The sequence below is a fragment of the Molothrus ater genome, chromosome 3 (assembly GCF_012460135.2).
Source record: "Molothrus ater isolate BHLD 08-10-18 breed brown headed cowbird chromosome 3, BPBGC_Mater_1.1, whole genome shotgun sequence".
Classification (NCBI taxonomy): Eukaryota; Metazoa; Chordata; class Aves; order Passeriformes; family Icteridae; genus Molothrus; species Molothrus ater.
In genome coordinates this window covers 21,886,473-21,904,660 of record NC_050480.2, presented here as the reverse complement: position 1 = coordinate 21,904,660, position 18,188 = coordinate 21,886,473, and the positions used below count along the sequence as shown (strand labels likewise).

Here is an 18,188-nt window from a genome sequence, read left to right as displayed (position 1 = left end):
TAGAACCGCTTTCATCAATCATGAGGGTGATAAAATCAATATCTCTTGGGATCTTATAGCAAGGATGGCACTTGAAACTGAGATCTCCCTCTTTTCCTTTTTCCAGTTTATTTTCTGCAAATATAGTGGGCTGTGATTTGGCTGTCACTACCAAAAATCAGGTGTTTCATGTACAGCTTCATATTTTAAAAATTTCATAGTTAACTTATAAAAACTATGCTTAGAGTTGAAATTACTACGTTTTCATTCCAACCTTGAAATGCCAGCATAACTTTCTGCAGAGTGCATGGTCTGGCCAGGCATTGCAACTTGGCATGCAGGTAGTCCTCAAGCTCAGGGTCTGCAAATGTGCTTAGGAAAATTTAGAATAAGAGTTACCAGCCATGGAAGTTCTGAATTTAGTTTGGCATCAGGTGTTTCTTCTGTGTTTTTGTTCTTCAAGTGAAATGCAGCAAGGAACTGCCTCTGCGAATAAAGGTGTTAGGGTCTCAACAAACTTTGAATGTCAGCTTCTTGAGATAAATGAAAAATAAAATCTTTTCTATGCAAGTAAAAAGGGCAGGTATCACAGAAAATAATTCTTTTCATCTATCAAAGTAAATCCAACACCTTCGTTCTACCCTCAGGGCACTTTTATTCAAGAACAAGATAATTGGGGAATCCCAGCAATTACTGTGTTTGTTAAATAGATGGCTGTCCTGGTTGCCAACATGTGTGACAACCTGTTAAGAGAGGTGTTTTCCTGCCTCCTTAACACAGCCTCGAACAGAGCGCTCCCCAGTCGAGCTCTAGCAAAGATGGAAGTGCAGCCTTTCCCACCCTGTCATCATTAATGAGCTGTGAAAGTCAAAGCTTAATTTTTCTGTACCTTAATGAGGATCCAAAGAGAGGTGCTTTTTGCCCCCTAAGCCCCAACCAGCCAACTCCTACAGTAATTAAGTGTTTAGGGAGCAGTTGAAATAATATTTAGAAGTCCCCGAATGCAAGAATTAAGTTTTGCACACCGTCATTATTTCCACCTCACGGCACAGGTGTGGTACCCATCCAGGCTTTTTTTTGCTGAAGTTGCCCTCCCCTCTCTGCCTTCTCTGCCCTACCCAGGCTGCATTTGCTTTGTGTGGCTGCAAGGTGAGGATTTGCAAATGCAAGTATTAGATGTATTCAAGGTGGATGAATTGGTACTGCTCCGTGATTCCTACCTTTCAGATTTCTTGATCTTAATGTTACCTCTGTGAAGCATGCTTGTACTTTAGCGTAGCTGTTGTATGTTAATTTTTAGTAGGAGAGTAATACTTGGTATAATTTAGCAGCACAAAATATATTTTGGATTCAAGTGCCATTCTTTTATGAGGAATGATTCAGTAATGGTGTATAGCTGTGTCCACAGCAGCTTTCTTAGGGCTACTGCTGCTGGTAAATGTTGTTTTAGAACTTTTGACCAGTGTTAAAAGCAATAATCACATTAGTAAGCTTTCTCTAGGTTCCAATATTACAGGGGGCAAAAAAACTTAATTTGGATGATAATTTTTTTTCATTTTGAGGAGTGTACCATGTCCCAGAACCCCTTTATCATGAAAGCATTTCTTCTCAAGCTGCTTCTTTGAATAAGGATTTTGAAATTATATTTGTCCTTCAGTTCAGTACACTAGGAACAAGTTTTGAGGTTTTAAAATTAATTTTTAAGTTTCTTGTTAATATAATATAAAGTACTTCTCACAACTTGGTTTTGCTTTTTTTTTTTTTTTCTGGGGGAAATGCTATATTTTTGTAGAGGTGAAAAATTATCTTCACAAATTTTTATCAGGTCTTATGATTTCTTACTGTAATAAAACACAGTGTCTAAAATAAGTGACTCAAAGTGAGTCTTTATCTCATTTTGAATTTTCCTGGTGTTTTCAGGAGTATGTGCTGTGTTGCCCTGTCTGTGGATAGTGAGCCTTCCTTCTTCTTTTCTCTCCTGCTGAAGGATGCAGTGAGACTTGGCTTGTAAAAATTTTGTGTTTGGCTTGCTGTGTGCTTTTAACAGAGTTTGAGACAGAATAGGTTTGGATATGATAACTTGTATTCTACCTTCAACAATTTAGTGCCCTCTTTCAACATATGCAAGAAAGGGAAAGTGTCTATCAATAAACATTGCTTTTTAGGGTCTCCTGTTGGAGACTGAGAACAGATGAGTTTAGGGCTGCATTTTTTTTTCTGCATTGATTTTTGAGGAGCAAATTTTGGAGGCAGAAAAAGGGGAGGATGAATGTGAAATTTAAACACATTGCAGGATATCTTCTGTTTAAAACAGGTAGGAAATTTTATTGCGGAGTTACACGAAAATTTTAAACGTATTTGAAACAGTTGTGACTTTTCAGTTGTTGAGGTTTCAGATGTTGCTTTTCTATAGTGTAAGTTATAAAGTGATTTGCAGTGAAGTGCATGAAGATATATTTAAATCTTAAGCTGTTTTATTTGTTGAAGAAAAACATGAAGTCTAAATTCTACAATTTATATATTGTAAACTAATTGCTGGATGGGCTGGGGATAGTAATGTATTAGTGTGGAAGCTTTGCAGGGCCAAGGGAGAATAGAGGTCCACCTGTGTGAAACTTGCTTGTGGGATGTAGGTTTTTGTGTTTAAGGCTTTCTGTGCACCAGAGTGTAACCTTGCATTGAGGTAAAGCAAGGCAGAGTGGGTACAGCAGCAGTGATCAGATCCCTGCCCTGGTGAAGCGCAGGGATTTGTTCAGCTCCTGTTGTCCTAGGAGAGGTGGAGAGGCAAAAAAGACATTATGCAGTGCCTATATAAAATAACAACTCCAATGACTATAAATGCAGAAGTGTCAAAAAGACAAGGAAAGGGAGCAGTCTGAAAAGCTGCATCGCGCTCCCTGTGAGCAGTCTAATTCGTTCTGTGTGAAATAGCAATGGTCGTTTTGCATCGTGTATAATAAGTTGGAGCAGGGCTGCATGTGTTGCAGGAGTGGCACTTCCCCGCTGCCGACGGGAGGTGGCATTGTACCATTAATGGATGGTGCTGTTGCGCTGGCTGTCCCTCATTTGCTTAACTTCTCCTAAGAACTGGAGACAGAAGATGCGGCTCATTTGTAATTATTTGCATATCAAGAATTGTGCTCGTAAGCTCGTGGTGTGTTACGGTGCTGCTGGATCTGTTGGTGTGGCTGGGTTACTCTTTACTGCTGTACAGTTCTGCTCAATTAAAAAAAACAAACCAAAAGTTCCTGAACCAGCTCTGGCACCAACAAAGCTGTCTGCAGATGCTTAAAAGTAGTGTCTGTGCTATATTTTGATTAATGCCCAAACTAAATCTTCGCTGTTCACCTATGATAAGTCAAATGTTGTTTCTCTAATTCACAAGGGAAACGTTGGATTATAAATCATACCGTATAAACTCAACAGCACTTCTAGTAAAACTGCGGGAGGTTTGGCTAAGAATGACCTATTTGCTTTTAAAGAAGAAATTAGCACTTGTAACTGAGAATTTCTGCTGTGTTAATATGGCTAAGGTAACTATAGTGAGCTTTATGTGTTTTGTTTCCTTTAACTTTCCCCCTCTTCATAGTAATTTTGTTTTCTGAACATTTTAAAGTGCGCTGAGCAGCTGATGTCTGAATACAAAGTTATTAGCAGATCAGATGAGAATGATTCACTTCTGTTTAAACAGCCCTTTGCTCTCCATGCCCCCTGAGAACTCTTATCACATATTTGTCCAAAAAATCCCCACGAAAACTAACAAAAAATCCCTTGCTTTATCCACCTGCCTGGTGGCTGATAGTATCAGCAATGTATCTCTTTATCTCTTGGTTAATGTGCCTTGGTATTCTGAAGGGGGGAAAATTCCAGTAACAGATTCAATTTACATGGACAGAAACTTGAGCAAATGCCAGCCTAGCAGGGGGGCCATTATTCTGCTCTATAAATAAGTTTAAAAAAGAAACACACACACACACACACACAAACCTGTGAATCAACATGTTTTGGTCTAATTGAGAGAAAAGCAAGATAGATGAATTTTGAAATGCAAATTATCACCTTCTGTTATTTTAAGTATTGGTTTTGCCAACATTGTGATCTTAAATATAAAGAGTTGTTAACTTTTAAATACAGTAATAATTGTATTCCATTGTTGACAGTCACAATTCAAAAAACAAAATTGGTAACTTTTTTTGTAAAAAGCCATTCTCAGTATGAGAATACCTGTGAGAAAGACAGAATTGTCTACAGCCGTTGCCTAGTCAAGGCTGTCTTCGGGTAAAGCAGATTTAAGTTGAGGATTTTCTCATGAAGAGAATTAAGGTACTTTTTCAGTCTAACCTGTGAAGTGTCATGTTGTAGAAGCAGCTTGCTGGTCTGACATCTTGTGTAAATATGATGTGTGAATGAGATGTTTTATTTACACTCCCCGAGTTCTTGTTCCAGCAGCGGGGATGCTTTCGTTGCATCCCTGTAGTGTTTTTGGAGGACGAGGTTTCAGAACTGGGCTGCCTTTAGAATCTTTTTTCTTTCTTGTTTAAACAAGTTTTCACCAGACTGTGTTTACTAAAAACTGGAGATTTGCTGCTTGAGATCCTACAGCCAAAGGGAGCTTAGCTTCCTAGAAAATGTAAGTAGGAAACTGGCCATCAGTAATGCATCGTATTATTCTGAGGCTTTCATAAGCTGTGTGCTATAATCAAGTCTTATTTACACAAAGTAGCATTCACAGAAGCCTACAAATAAATATATGGTAAATTTGGTTTTATGTAACCTGCTGTTACTTGTGCACAGTGCAAAATCTAAGCAAAAAGAAGGCATTGTGTGTAAAGAATTTTGTTCCAAAAAAAAAGACAAAAATGTTTCAATGTGCAACCTGATTTTTGTTCTCCCAAATAAAGATGTCACTTTTGCTCTTAAACAATTGAAAATACAGATGCAAAGTGCAGCTGGTCACCTAAAATAGATGGCATGAAAATAAAAATTGCTAGTTGATATCATTAGCCTGCATGCTATAATTTTTATTTACTGAATAAGGAAAAAGATTATTTGCCTGTTTACCAAATAGACATTTGATGCAGAAAAACCTGCATATTATTTGTGTATATGTTTTTCAGTAGGAGTTTGCAGGCACTCATTAAATCTGCTATTCTGTATTATAGTAATTTAATTTGAGTAGATTGTTTAAGAAGCAAAATAACTGTGGTGGAATAAAGTGCCATTGACCCTGAGATGTGTCGAGGGGTGGGCTGGTCTCATGGTTATAGTGTAAGACTGGACTTCCTGCTTTTTACCTCTGACTCTGTCCTAGATTTTTGTGTGACATGAATGTCTCCGGATTATCCAAAAAAGAAAAGGAAATATCTGGATAGGTGAAGGAGCTTTGGGCAGCAAAATCAGAAGGATGAGCTAGCTTGATTTGAAAAACCCTGGCAATAGGAAACAGGATCAAACACAGACATGAAAAATATATGGCTGGTGTGAATAAGGTCTGGATGTACAGAAAAAGTACTGATTTCTTTGAGGCTGGGAGTAGCAGTTTTTCAGCAACCATTTGGAGTGGGACAGCTCTCTAGAGACCCCAGAGTGTCCCACAGAAAACAGTGACAACTGACTGCTCCCTGAATAGCAAAATATCATAAACTTGGAGCTGGTAATTGAAGGCATAGGTTTGGGGAGAGCATCAGGTACTTTCTGAAAAAAGTCTGATCTCAGCCTTGTTGTAAGTACACAATGTGTTTCAGGTGAAGCACATGGTCTTGTGGTTTTTCTTAGACTCTGTAACTAGAATAAGCAGTAAGATGTACCCAAGCTGTTGATTTGTAAAAATCAGATGTTTTAGTCTGGCTGTCATAAAAGCTAGTTGTTAACTCTAGAAGGAACTGTAGTTTACCTGTGTTTATTTATGTCTGTTGTTATTAGTAGTACTAACATTACAGATGGGACTAAACCTTGAAGATAGCATACAAGATGCCTTGTGAAAATAAACGGAGCTAGCTGGGAGGTTAATTAATGTTTGCTTTGTTTTGATAACAGTAATAAAACTTTGTCTCTTTTGTCACATGATTATTTTAAAGGAAGTTTTGATTCCATCTTGGGCTGCTAAAAGAAAGAAAGAAAGACCACCGTACCCTCTATTTTTTCTTTTTTTTTTTTTTTCCAAAGAAGAACATAGATGCTCATGTTTTTGAATAACTTTTAGATGAAACTTCCTATTTTCATACTCCATTTGATCTTAGCAAATGTTCATTGGACTTGCCTCACTACTTTATTGTTTAAAGACCATGATAAACTTCTTATACTTAAATATAGATGGTTCAATACTGTGCTTTATAAATTGCTGAAGCATTTTAGGCAAAGCATTATAGCCAGATTGCTTGTGGGATGTTTTATTTAGTGACTGTATCTTATGGTATCTTGGCTGACTGAGTCTGTTGCGAGTGAATTAGGTTGGAATTATTTTAGTTGATTCTCTGCAAATGTTTCTTTACATATATAGATATCAAAAGATGATAAAACAGTAATCTTTTAAAATTAAGTGAGTGTAAGGTAAATAGAATTTCCAGAGTCTCTAATGGTTTTTCATGCAATGTTTATCTTAATGGCCACAGGAGGGGAAAACATTGTATTTCTTTTCAGGATGTTGAACAAGTCCAATTTCTCATGAACAGTTTCAGACACCTGATGGTAGTTCAGATGGGTCTCCTTATTTTCCTATCAGTGCAGAATTGATAAATGATACTTGAGAGTATGCTGTTCCTGCCTGCAGTGTGGGGTAAGGGGAAGGCCTTTCCTGATTCCTGGGTGTCTGGGGATGCACTATATCCACCTAGAGCCAGTTTTTCTGTGAGCTGACTGGAGGTGCTTTTTATTTATTTTTTTTTTAAATTACTGTTTGTCCTACAAAATTTTTGATGAAGTTTTTTTCTTGGTGATTCATGAGCCATCTGGCCTGAGTTGCACAGAGAATGTTTAAGGCCTCCTGTAAGCCTGGCTTCTTCCATGTTAACTACTGTTTGCCTGTGCTGGTCACGAGGCATTATTGTCAGCCCTGGAGGAAACTGTGTTTGGAAGAAAATGTGGTAGGTGTTGTAGCAAAAGTCTTTAAAATCCTTCAGCAAGAAGGGTATATATAGGGTATATATTTCAAGTTGTTGTGTAAAGAATGAGAAAAGCCTTGGTTTGCCATTGATAGCTTTATTGAGAATGTGTGTTCAGGAGAGGGGAAGTTCTGCTTTTTCTTCAGAACTGGCACTTCTGTTTAAAATACAAAATGTTGTCAGCTATGTCTCCCTTATCAGGAAGTAAGATATTGCTGTGTGTAATGCAAATATTGTGATAAGTATGGAAACCATAAAGAAATGGCCTTTCAGTTGAGACCAGCTGCTCTGGAAGGAGGACAGTGCAGGGTAGTGAAGGTGTTTACCTGCACCATCTGTCTCTGTATAAACCTGATATCATTTTACAAATCTCCTTCCCTTCAGTTATCCCAGTGGCTGCCGTTGGAATTGCTTTGTGCAGGAATTTAGCATTGCTGTTGACTTGTGCTTCATGGTGCTGGATGTCATGGCCATGCTTTGGGAAGGGAGAAAGAGGAAAGCTCTCTCTTTAATGAAATTGCAGTAAAGTTGGAAGAGCTATTGACTTTTTTTTTTTTCACCCTACTTTATTATTTCTCTGATTTTCTATTTGAGGATGATAGGAATGTTTTTTTCTGCAAATGTTGTTCTGCCAGTCCTAGAAGCACCGTGTACATGTATACACATGTTTATTTTTGTACAAATCTGGGTAAGGGCCTTGATTTCAAGGTTTATGAAGGAAAGATTTGGCACAAATATCCCCATGTTATTCACTTAAGCTTATGTGTCACTACCATTTATTGTCTAAATTACTTTGCTGATGGATTGAGATGAAAATGTTTTCTTAGTGAAGGCAGATATTGTAGTTCAGATTTATTGCAATATTGAAGCTTAAAAAAAAGCATATGCCCCGTGTGGTATATTACATTAGCCAGCTACTCTGCGTCCCTCAAAAGCACTTCATAATCTGCAGTTTCTAAATTTTCCCATGATGTTCACTCAAGATAAAATGCAGTAATATTGATGTGGAATCCTGGACTTATTATGATCAGTATTGCCTCAGAAATCATGAGACCTGTTCAAAGGAAGGAAATGTAAACAACATATGTTTATTTGTAGTGTACACAGTGAATTTTAAATTTTCTTTTTTTTTTTAAGGAAAACATTTATTTTAACATTAAATAAGGAAACTTTAGAACATAGGGAAAGCAGCTGGAAGGCAGACATTGCATAATAGGAAAAAAGTTGAGCTAAAATTTAGTTTTTGTAAAGAAGGGGACTCAGGTGTTGCCCTCAGCTGAGTTTTCCATTTTGTGTTCTGTGTTGGTTCAGATGACTTGTTATGCAGCTTCTGCTTGTGCATGAGAACCCAGGCAGAGCCCTTCAGCCCTGGGAGAAATCCGTGTTACTTGCCTGTTCTTAATTTATTCCACTCATGTCATTTTGGTCATGGCCAAAAGTGGATGGAACAGTTCAGTGCTGCTCTTGTCAGAGAACTGCAGTGACATTTGTTTTGGCTTGGCATATATTGAAAGTGTTCTTCCAGTTGAAAACATGAGCTTGGATTTTGAGGAAGTGGACTCTGGTTTGCTTTTTGACTCTTATTCTATATATGTCCATTTGCATCAGTGCTCCTAGTAATGAACAGTTCTGTGAAAGGAGGCACTGTAACTTTGGTTCTTTAGAGAACTGGATCAGCATCTCTGATTGCCAGCATAAAGAGAAATAACAACAAAACCGAGTAAAATTTTTTTTTGTAGAATTTCTTTTCCCTGTACTCTGAATGATGTATTTTTTTCACAGTTAGGTAATTTTTTTTTCAATTGGGCTGTAACTCATGAGGCCCATTCCCACTAAACACCTTTGGGAAAAATGAATTATTTCCTTCTGTGACATTTTTCTAAAATTTAAGGTGTGTCAATATGGGATAGTTAGTGGAACTGAGAATGTAGTAGTCAATCTTATTAATTCCTGGCTTTGTTGTCCTTATTCTGTAATAAGTGTGTAATTTAATTTAAAAATAAAAATCGTCACTTGTTGGGAAGAAAGCTCCCTTGAACTGAAAAGGCATTTCCATTTAGTAGGTTTCACTAAGAATTGCTCTGAATACCTTTCACCAGCTGGTTTGTGTGGAAAGGCCCAACTTTGGGGTTTTTTTTTGTTTTTCTTTCTTTAAAGGATAGTTACCTAGAAGGTTGGATTTTCTGAAGGACTTTAAAACTAAATTGCAAGAACACATTTTGATTTTTACACAAATTCTCTGAATTTACTGTAACTTCAGCTTCATCCTGGTGCTCGCATGGGATCTTAAAACATTTTAAAAATGCATGTAATTATCCTGATACAGTTCCTCATGTAGCTGCTGTTACATCTTTGTAAAAGTTTCTTGGTGCTGATAGGAGCATTAATCTGTAAGGAGTGGAACAAATTCTGCTGTGTGGCACCCTTATAGTGACGTATTGGTCATTCCAAGGCCATTAAGTGTAGTAAACTTTTCAGTGTGAGGGATGTGCTACCTCAAGAGACAATGTCTGAGCCATCCTTCCTTGTTGCTCTTGCAACAGCAGCCTGAGCTTAGTTCTGGGAGGGGCTGAGCCTTTTCCAGCTGTGTGGCAGCTGCACATCCCTGAGCTCAGCGTGGCTGTGCTTCCCTGCCTCTGGGGAGCTCTGGGGTGATGCCTCCCTCTCCCTGACCCTGGGCTGGGACTCACCTGGAGCTCTTCTTGGCCATGCTCATGCTAAGCTCTATAAAATGATGAGCAGGATTTTTCTGCCCATGCTGCACTGCTTTTCACAGCAACAGCTATGTGACTGTATGCTAATTGTTGTCCTCTGCTGGGGAGCTGGTGTGGCTTTTGCCACCAAAGCTATTTTAGTGCAGCCTCTGCATTTTTTGACAGTCAAAATGAAGATTTCATCTTCATTGCAATCTGGTTTTCTGCCTGTTTTAGGGCAGACAGTGTGGTGTGTTTGTATTTAATAATTTTTGTAGTTTAAAGCCTGAGTCAGTGAAGGCCAAGTTTTCTGCATGCATCATGCCACTGAATAGGTGTTTGTGTATGGCCAGGGACTGTCACCCCCTTCTCCCCTCCCTGCTGTCCCTTGTGCCTGTGCAGCAATAGCACTGTTGGGTTGGATGCAAGGGGAAGCAACTTTTCATACCAATGTACAGTTTGGGCTGGGCTGTAGCAATACACAGTTACTGGCTGTGGTTATGCTGTTTGAAGCAGATTTGATATCTCTCTATGAGACCATTGTGAAAAGCTCATGGAGGTCTCCCATGGGGATCCCAGTAAATGGTGTGGGTTAGCCATGAGACAAATCCTACCCTCAAAGGCAAAACTAAGGCATGCAGTAAACTACTGCACCTCCTTGTGCTGCTTTTCTGGATTAGGCCACTCTGATATGTCCAGCTCTTCTGGCCAGCGTAAATTCTCTCAAAGATGAGAGAATTCATCCCAAAAATTCATCTCAAAGATGCTTTGCTTTACTGTCTGTCATTGTTCAGTTTTGTCCAGAATAGAAAAATCATAACTGTAATGCCTACAAGTCTTGAAAGTGCCTATGTATGCATGGAAAATACAAATTATGCATGAAATGTATGGCGTTGCTGTGCTTGAACAATGCAATCTGTAGGTGGCTAAAGGGCTAACTAAATTGCAGGCATAATGAAAGCTCTGTGGTATTTAGTATATGTTCTGTCAGCATTAAACAGTCACCTTGTAAATATATGTTAATTTTGAAGGTGCAACTGACCTTTTTAATATTAATTGAAATGTCTCATGTTTAGAGGTTGGTGCTATCCTAGAAGAGACAGAAGCCTGTGACTGGTGGAGCCTGGGTGCCATTCTTTTTGAACTCCTCACTGGGAAGGTAGGGCTGGGGGCAAGTGACTCCATGAAAGTGACTTCTTGGCCAGTAATTTCTTACCAGTGGTGTGCCCAGGTGTGATTCCCTTGATTGTATTTCTCTGATGAGCTTTGCCAACCTGAGCACTCTCAATTTGCTTAGTCTGCATGGGACCAGAGAAACAAAACATGTTCAGCCTTCAGCAGAACAGCTTAATAGAGCTGTACCAAATGAAGGACTGAAAAAATAACCAAAACTCTGCTGCCCTCTTAGCTACAGTGAAATCCAAGTTCTCTAACATTCCATCTGTACATGTACAAAACTTTTGCCCTAATACTTCCCGTAGGATTTCCTGAGACTGTGTAGAAGCCATACATTGTTGTTACACATTAATTCAGTATTTTGAGGCAAAGAGTGCTCGACCAAATCAAACTGGTGATTGGTTGACGGCTCTGCACAGAGAAAGCAAAGTCCACCAAATTCCCAGGCTCTTCAAATTTGAGCAATAGAACAGAAGCTCTAAGATGTAAATGCTCTAAAGCTCTAACTTAGGGAGCTCCTCAGCACCTGTAGGCATTCCTGCCAGAACCAGTACTTCATACTAGGAAGCACTGAATTTTGGCTTTGTGTGTTAAATTTGCATGGACAGTAGGAGATAATCCAACACTGCAGTTTTGAAATCACTAAATATGCCTTCCTGCTTTGATTTATTTTTTCCCTTTTTCCTTTTCTCCTCCAGTCTCTGGCTGAGTGTCATCCATCAGGAATAAACACTCATACTTCTTTAAATATACCAGACCATGTATCGAAGGAGGCCAGATCACTGATTCAGCAGGTAGGTGAGGGGGGAATTTGTTTTCTCTATGTGCATGTGTGGCTGGGACAAATACTTATGTACCTAACTTGTTCTGGTGAAGTAAATGTAAAACGAGAAAGCTGCTGGTAGAAACATGGATGGCCCTTTTATCAGTGCTGATGAATTTTGCCCAGTTGTCTTGTTGCATTTGCAAACTTTGACTTCTGCTGCCAGCTAGGTCTGTAGAAAACTGGAGTGCTTTGCCATTTCTTCAAAGAACAAGTTTGGCAAATGCTTTGGAAACACCTGCTGGTGATGCACGAACATTTTAGGAATTCTGCCCTAAATGTTCATGGAAACATTGTAGTGAAATAAAGTAAAAAATACTGATGCCAATTCAGCAGAATAGCTCAAAGTGCTATGAAACCTGTAGCACACTGATTTGAAGTTATGACCTTGCTGTGGTTGAAAGTGTGTAGCTCTCCTCCAGGAAACATTCTGGATGCCATTTTTAAAGAAAAGTACTTTAAATGGTGGATCCAATGACTTTTGTAGTCAGAAGATAAGTGGGTAGGTTGGACAAAAGGAAAAATTGTAATATATAGACAAGCTTCCAGACTGATACACCATTTTAAAATTAATGGGAATAGTACTGTTTGATGGTTTTAGTTTACTCTAGCTTTACGTAGTCATAACTGAACATATAGTACAGGGTCTTGAAATTCAATTAATGCAGTCTTCCTGCTAATTAATTTTGACATAGCTGTGGAAGTGGTGCCTAGATCTGACCTGTTCCACTTAAGAAGAATAAGCAAGATATGCGAATTGTGCTGTTCAGCTTTGAAGAGGATCTTTCTAGCGGGTGCATAAATAGTGGCATGACTTAGATGTAGTTTTGAGCAGAGCAGAGTGTACAAAGTATTTCTTGAAGAAAACAAAGGAAATAGAATTTGAAAATTCAGTGAATGAGAAGACCCAGTGACAGATTGATTTCTGTGCTGTTACTGTGAAATGATTAGTGGAAATGGAACTGTATGTTTGGACACCACCTATTTTTACTAAGTGACATGAAGTCGCTGAAGGTGAAAGTACATATCTGGCAAAGGTAGAAAGGGAAATGATTAAAGAAAAATCCCATTTCTATATAGTTGGATGGTAGCAAATTTTTACGTTCACCCGCAGATGCCATAAGACAAATAGCTGAAGGAAAGCAAAATCACATTTAATGAAGGGAGTTCTCCTATTAAGACTAGAAGACAAATGAAGTCATCCAGTCCATGTGTCCCTGCCAGTGCAAGATTCTTTTTTGCTGTAGACTAATACTAATTGGTAGTAATACTACTAGTAATAATACTGTTATTAGTACTACTATTAGTACAATTCTAATATATTGCTTATTTTCACATATGCCAAAGAATGTCTCTTTTGCCACTGGTGGGTTTAAGTGGCAAATGTATTTCTGCCACTCACAGCTGTGTTCCAAGGCCATGTCTGTTCAGAGAACAGTCTCCCCAGTGCCTGTTAGATCAAGCTGTCTGGTGTAGGGTGGTGACTTATCTGGTGGAGGTTTGGCTATATGAAGCAGTAAATCACATTTTTGTTGTGTGACTATCCAAGGAAGCTGCCATTCATTGTTGAGGAAGCCTTGTCAGGAAAAGGAAGAGAGCTCTCTTGGCATGGATAGCAATTTGTCATTGCGACTTTCCTTCCCCCCACTGCCAAGGGTAAACAGGTCAAAACATCACAGAGTAACTCTCTGGGATCAGTGTTCAGCTATACAGAAAATTGTGTCAGGAGTTGTCTCCTGCTGTGGCTTCCAGTCCAGGTGACTTCACTGTAAACATCTTCTTCATTTAACCAGCATCTGAAAAACAGAGATCTGTTTATTTCTGCTGAAAGATAAAGTTGTTTTTTGATGTCGGTTAGGAATTTTGCACTCAGGCTTTTGTTTTCAGGAACCTTCAAGTTCTACTACCAACAAAACATGCAGTGTGACTTTTCAATAGGTGTCTGTTTCAGTTTACATTTGTTTTCTGAGACTGAAGTTATTCTGGAAGGACAAACTCCAGAAAATAAGTGACCATGCATGATTTTCCTGTGCTGGTGCTGCCTGTATTTCCAGGGAAGACTGATACACCCTGGCTGCATCTGTGGCTTGTGGGAGATACCAGAGCAGCACCATTCACTGTCAGCAAGCTACTTTTACTGTGTGACACTATGACTGCAAATAGCAGAGCCATCTTAAAATGTGTAAATTCCTCTGTTTATGGATGTAGGCTCACTTAGATGTTGACTGCATCAAGATATGAATACACATTTTTCCAAGTGACAACTGGGAGAAGTTATCCTATTAGCTGTTGCAGAAAAAGCAAGCAAGAGATCATGCCTTTGTACTGGCTGTAATTGAATAGAGTATAAACACTTGAAAACTGCAAAATATGTTTGTGTGTCTTTATTAGTCTCTTTGGAGTTTACCTATGCATTCCCTTTTATATGGATTGGTATCTTTAAACAGATGTAAATATTGTGATTTCCTTTTCACATGAATTCAGCATGTGATGTACAACTAAAAAGCAAATGAGGTGCTGAGTTTCAGGAAATTTCCATGAAGCCATTAGGCTGTTTTGTTTCTTTCACTGGGGTTTTGACTTTTCAGTTTTAGGCCATTTGTAGAACTCTTTAAAACTTTTTTTTTTTTTAGGAAATGGAGAGCTGGCTATGTTATCCTGATATTTTAGGACCAACTCGAAATTTATGAAACGGAAAGTTACAGACTGCTATCCCTGATGTAGCCATACCACAGTGGTGTGAGCAAAGGTTAACATGAAGCAAACGCAGCGTCCAGAGTTCTACTGATGCAGGCTCTGGCTGCTGCTGTCTCTTTTTAAAATGAGGTTACACTTGAAATGAAGTCCCAGTGTGCAGTGCTTCAGGGAATTGCATGCTGTGATCAGTAGTCTCTGAAGACTGTAAGACTGATACTCAAGGAAAGGAGAGTCTTCTTCCATTTACTGGATTTTAGGAATTTCAAGTATGCTTTTGCACTCTTGAAAGTAATTCATAGAGCAGGAAAACAGTAGGATGTCCCTTACCTTAGACCTTTCTGGAACTTTTAAGCAGTTGTTTTTGTTCTTACTCACTGAATCATGTGTTTTTTTCTTTTATGTCAAGCTTTTGCAGTTTAATCCTGCGGAGCGTCTTGGTGCTGGCGTTGCTGGTGTTGAAGACATCAAATCTCATCCATTTTTTGCCCTTATAGAATGGGCAGATCTGCAGAGATGAGAGACACGTGCCCTCTGAACAAACTCAGGTCAACTGGACAAGTTTCTCTGGCACAGGAGCACCCTGACTTGCTTCCTTTGGATGTCTCAAACCGCTTGGACATAATGGCTAAGGGATGCTGGAGCAACAGAGCCAGAAGTGAACACTTTTAACAGGAATCACTGGTTGTACAGGGTGCTGGCTTACTTTTACCACAGCTGGTTGCTACGTGTGTGTGAGTCCTTTCATCAAAGGAAGGTTTGTGAGGCAACTCCTGGGCAGCATGTTGGGCACTGCCAGATAAGCAGGGCCAGGAATGTCGTCCTGGTACTTTGTCCAGTGATGGAAGTGTCTATAGACAGTTGAAAGTATTTTTTTATTGTGTCAATAGACCATTTCCCTATGCTAAGTGCAGCTCTTGGGGGGGTAGGGAAGGAAAAAGCAAATAATTTATTAATGGTATATGCTAAAGAAAATACTAAATAAAATACTAAAATGCTTTATGCAAAAGTTGACACATTAAAAATAATATATCCATTAAAAATTAAGAAAGCTGTTGCATAATACTGCGGAATGTGTCTTGAAAATAGCATATCATTTCCCATTCTGGAAAGAGCATATAAAAGGCAAATAATGCTGTCAAATGTTGTACTTTGTTGGCTGGCAATGTCTGTTTAAAACTCTTGACTGTTGTATTTGATGAGCTACATGTTAAAGTCACTATAGAAAGGGAAATCTTCTTTTCCTCAGCTGGATAAACACTGCTTTATCACTCTAATAAGGAGCAAGAACACATAACACTAAATAAATATATAGATAAAAAAGGAAAAACTCTTCTTTCATTGCTGCAGCCACTGCTTTATCACTTAATGAACTTTACTTCCTCTAAGTGTCCTATTTTTAGCTGCTACTTCAGGAAAAAAACCTTTCTGGTCATGTTCTTGTGCTTGAGGAAGCTTCTGAACTCCCCAGTTTGTTTGTTAATAGTCTTAATAAATCAAAGAAAGCCTTCACCCACTCTGCTGCTTGAACAGGAAGAAGCCAGGGATTTGCTCATGCCAAATGACTAAGTGACATCTCTGAGCAAACCCTAGTGGGTAAGACTTGGGCAGGAGCCAATTAGCTGACCTGTTTGTTTGCTAGAAATGTCTGGAGAATGGGAGAAGAATATAAGACATGCAGAATATTTTGCTGAGTGCTGCTAGTGCTGCTAAGCAGCCATGCCTGTATGAATTCCTGATGTACGAACGCTGTACACTGCAATGTACAGATTATGTATCCGTGGGTTTTTTCCTAAATATTCCCTTTGCTTGCACTCTTTTTTCCTCCCTTTTCTTCGTCTGCCCAGCTTTATCCGGAGAACAAAGGGCAAATTCCTTTGGGAAAGTGAGGTGACAGCAACGATTACTGAATTTACAACTCAAAAAAAAAAAAGTATCCTTCCATTTGTATTTTAGCAGTGTATTTTATGGGCACTCCCAAAAGTGCATCTGTACAGTCTCCATCTGTTAGACACCAGGTCGATGTATTCAAATAAAGTGGAAAAGGAAAATGCTTCACTTAAACAAAGGAAATCTGGAAACTTTTTTTTTTCCTTTTAAAATTATTCCACTCCCCTCTATTTTTTTTTTCTTCCCTTTCTTGTGATCACCAGGCCAGCAGAGGGGCTGTCACAACACTGCAGGTTGTAACCAGGTCACTAGTATCACTGCCTAGCCAGGGCCATCCAAGATTACATCACCCACAGAAGCTGCGTTTCAACCCGCCACCCTCTGGCTTCATAACAGGAACTCCCTCAGGTGAGCCACAGGAACAACTTCCTGTGTCGGAAATCTCTAATGCAGAGAGCAAGCTGATCCCCAGCTTCCTCCCAGCACTGCCCTGGCTGGGACTCTGGAGAGGGCTCCTCGCTCAAGGAAAGCCTCCCTCCCCTCGGCCACCTGACTCCCCCCTTCCCTGGGGCTCTCCAGCCCAGCCACCAGATAATGCCCCTGCCTGTGTTGATCTGTCCCATTGCATTTGCCTGGTGATAACTGTACAAAAAGTATTTTCCATGTTACTTGAAAATGCTATCATGTTCAGGTTGTGCTCGTGTGCTGGCTGTAAGCAAAGGCAGGATAAGATAGCACGGGAGCGCAGGCTGGTTTCTGTGAGCAGCAGCAGGAGAACCCTGTTCTGGCAGAAACCAGATGATCAGTCATTCTCACTGCAAAGCATTTGGTTTAGTTAATGACACCAACATATTTTTTCAAGTATGTTAGTAGTGAGGAAATCTAGATCATGGAAAGTAGAAGGAATGGCAGTATGACTTGCCAGAAATGAGCTTTTGAGATGCTACAAGTATTTGTAACATTACCACTGACTCAGATAATTGTTTGTCAAGGGAAGCATGGTCTGGAGTCTGCACAAAACCAATCCTGCTTCTATTTTTATTTTTTCCTTGAACATGTATTATGTTGTATTGGTGTTTACATGTATTCCTTTAATAAACAAAACCTTTCAAACCTATTTCAGACCTTGGCTTTCTGAACTTCATATTTAGTTCTTGAAGACTGACCTTACCGGATCGGTGCTTTTTGTCCTTTGCTTTAATGAGTTGAAATGCTCTAGATACCTTCTTTTTGGTGCCTGTTACAAAGCCCTGTGATGCACACCTCCATTTGGATGAGTGTTCATTCCCACTTTCTTCTGTTACACCTAATAGCTAACAGCAAAACAAATCAGTGCCTTTTTTTTTTCCACAAGAATTAGCTACAGTCTATGTAAAACACGGTAAAATAAAGCTATAGATTTTCCTATTCTCCTCTGGATGTTCAGGTACAGCAGATTACGCACTTAGGGCATCTCAAAGTGGTAATTCTTTGCATCCTGTTGAACCCTGTAATATTCTTTGTGTCCTACTAAGAAAAACTGGGATACAAAATGTTCAAAGGCTTGCCCTGGGTAGAATTGCTGTGTCTACCCAGACCTATAGGAGAAAGTGCATCTCATGAAATACAAGGGACATAACTTTGAATGGCTGTATTCACAGCTTCTGTTCTTGTGGCACAGCTCCTGTGTCTCCTGTGAAAATCACCTCGCAGACAGCAGTCACTGTCACGCTGACTCCGGGCGCACCTTTGGGATGCTGAGTTGGCAGGGTTACCCGTGCCGGAACATCCACCCGGCTCCTCTCGCCAGTGCTAACCTGTTCCTTGGTGTGTCCCCGCAGTGAAGGGCACTGG

At 39.5% G+C, this 18,188-nt stretch overlaps 1 protein-coding gene across 1 annotated transcript in view; it reads left to right on the top strand.

Annotated features, from left to right (window-relative positions):
• RPS6KC1 (ribosomal protein S6 kinase C1) overlaps positions 1-17,472 on the top strand; it is an 85,086-nt gene extending 67,614 nt beyond the window's left edge. The window contains exons 14-16 of the mRNA XM_036380488.1: positions 10,849-10,931; positions 11,647-11,742; positions 14,875-17,472. Of these exons, the coding sequence (XP_036236381.1) occupies positions 10,849-10,931; positions 11,647-11,742; positions 14,875-14,985 (290 nt within the window). The 3' untranslated portion in view covers positions 14,986-17,472. The remainder of the gene's footprint in view (positions 1-10,848; positions 10,932-11,646; positions 11,743-14,874) is intronic.
• The last annotated feature ends 716 nt before the right edge of the window (positions 17,473-18,188 follow it).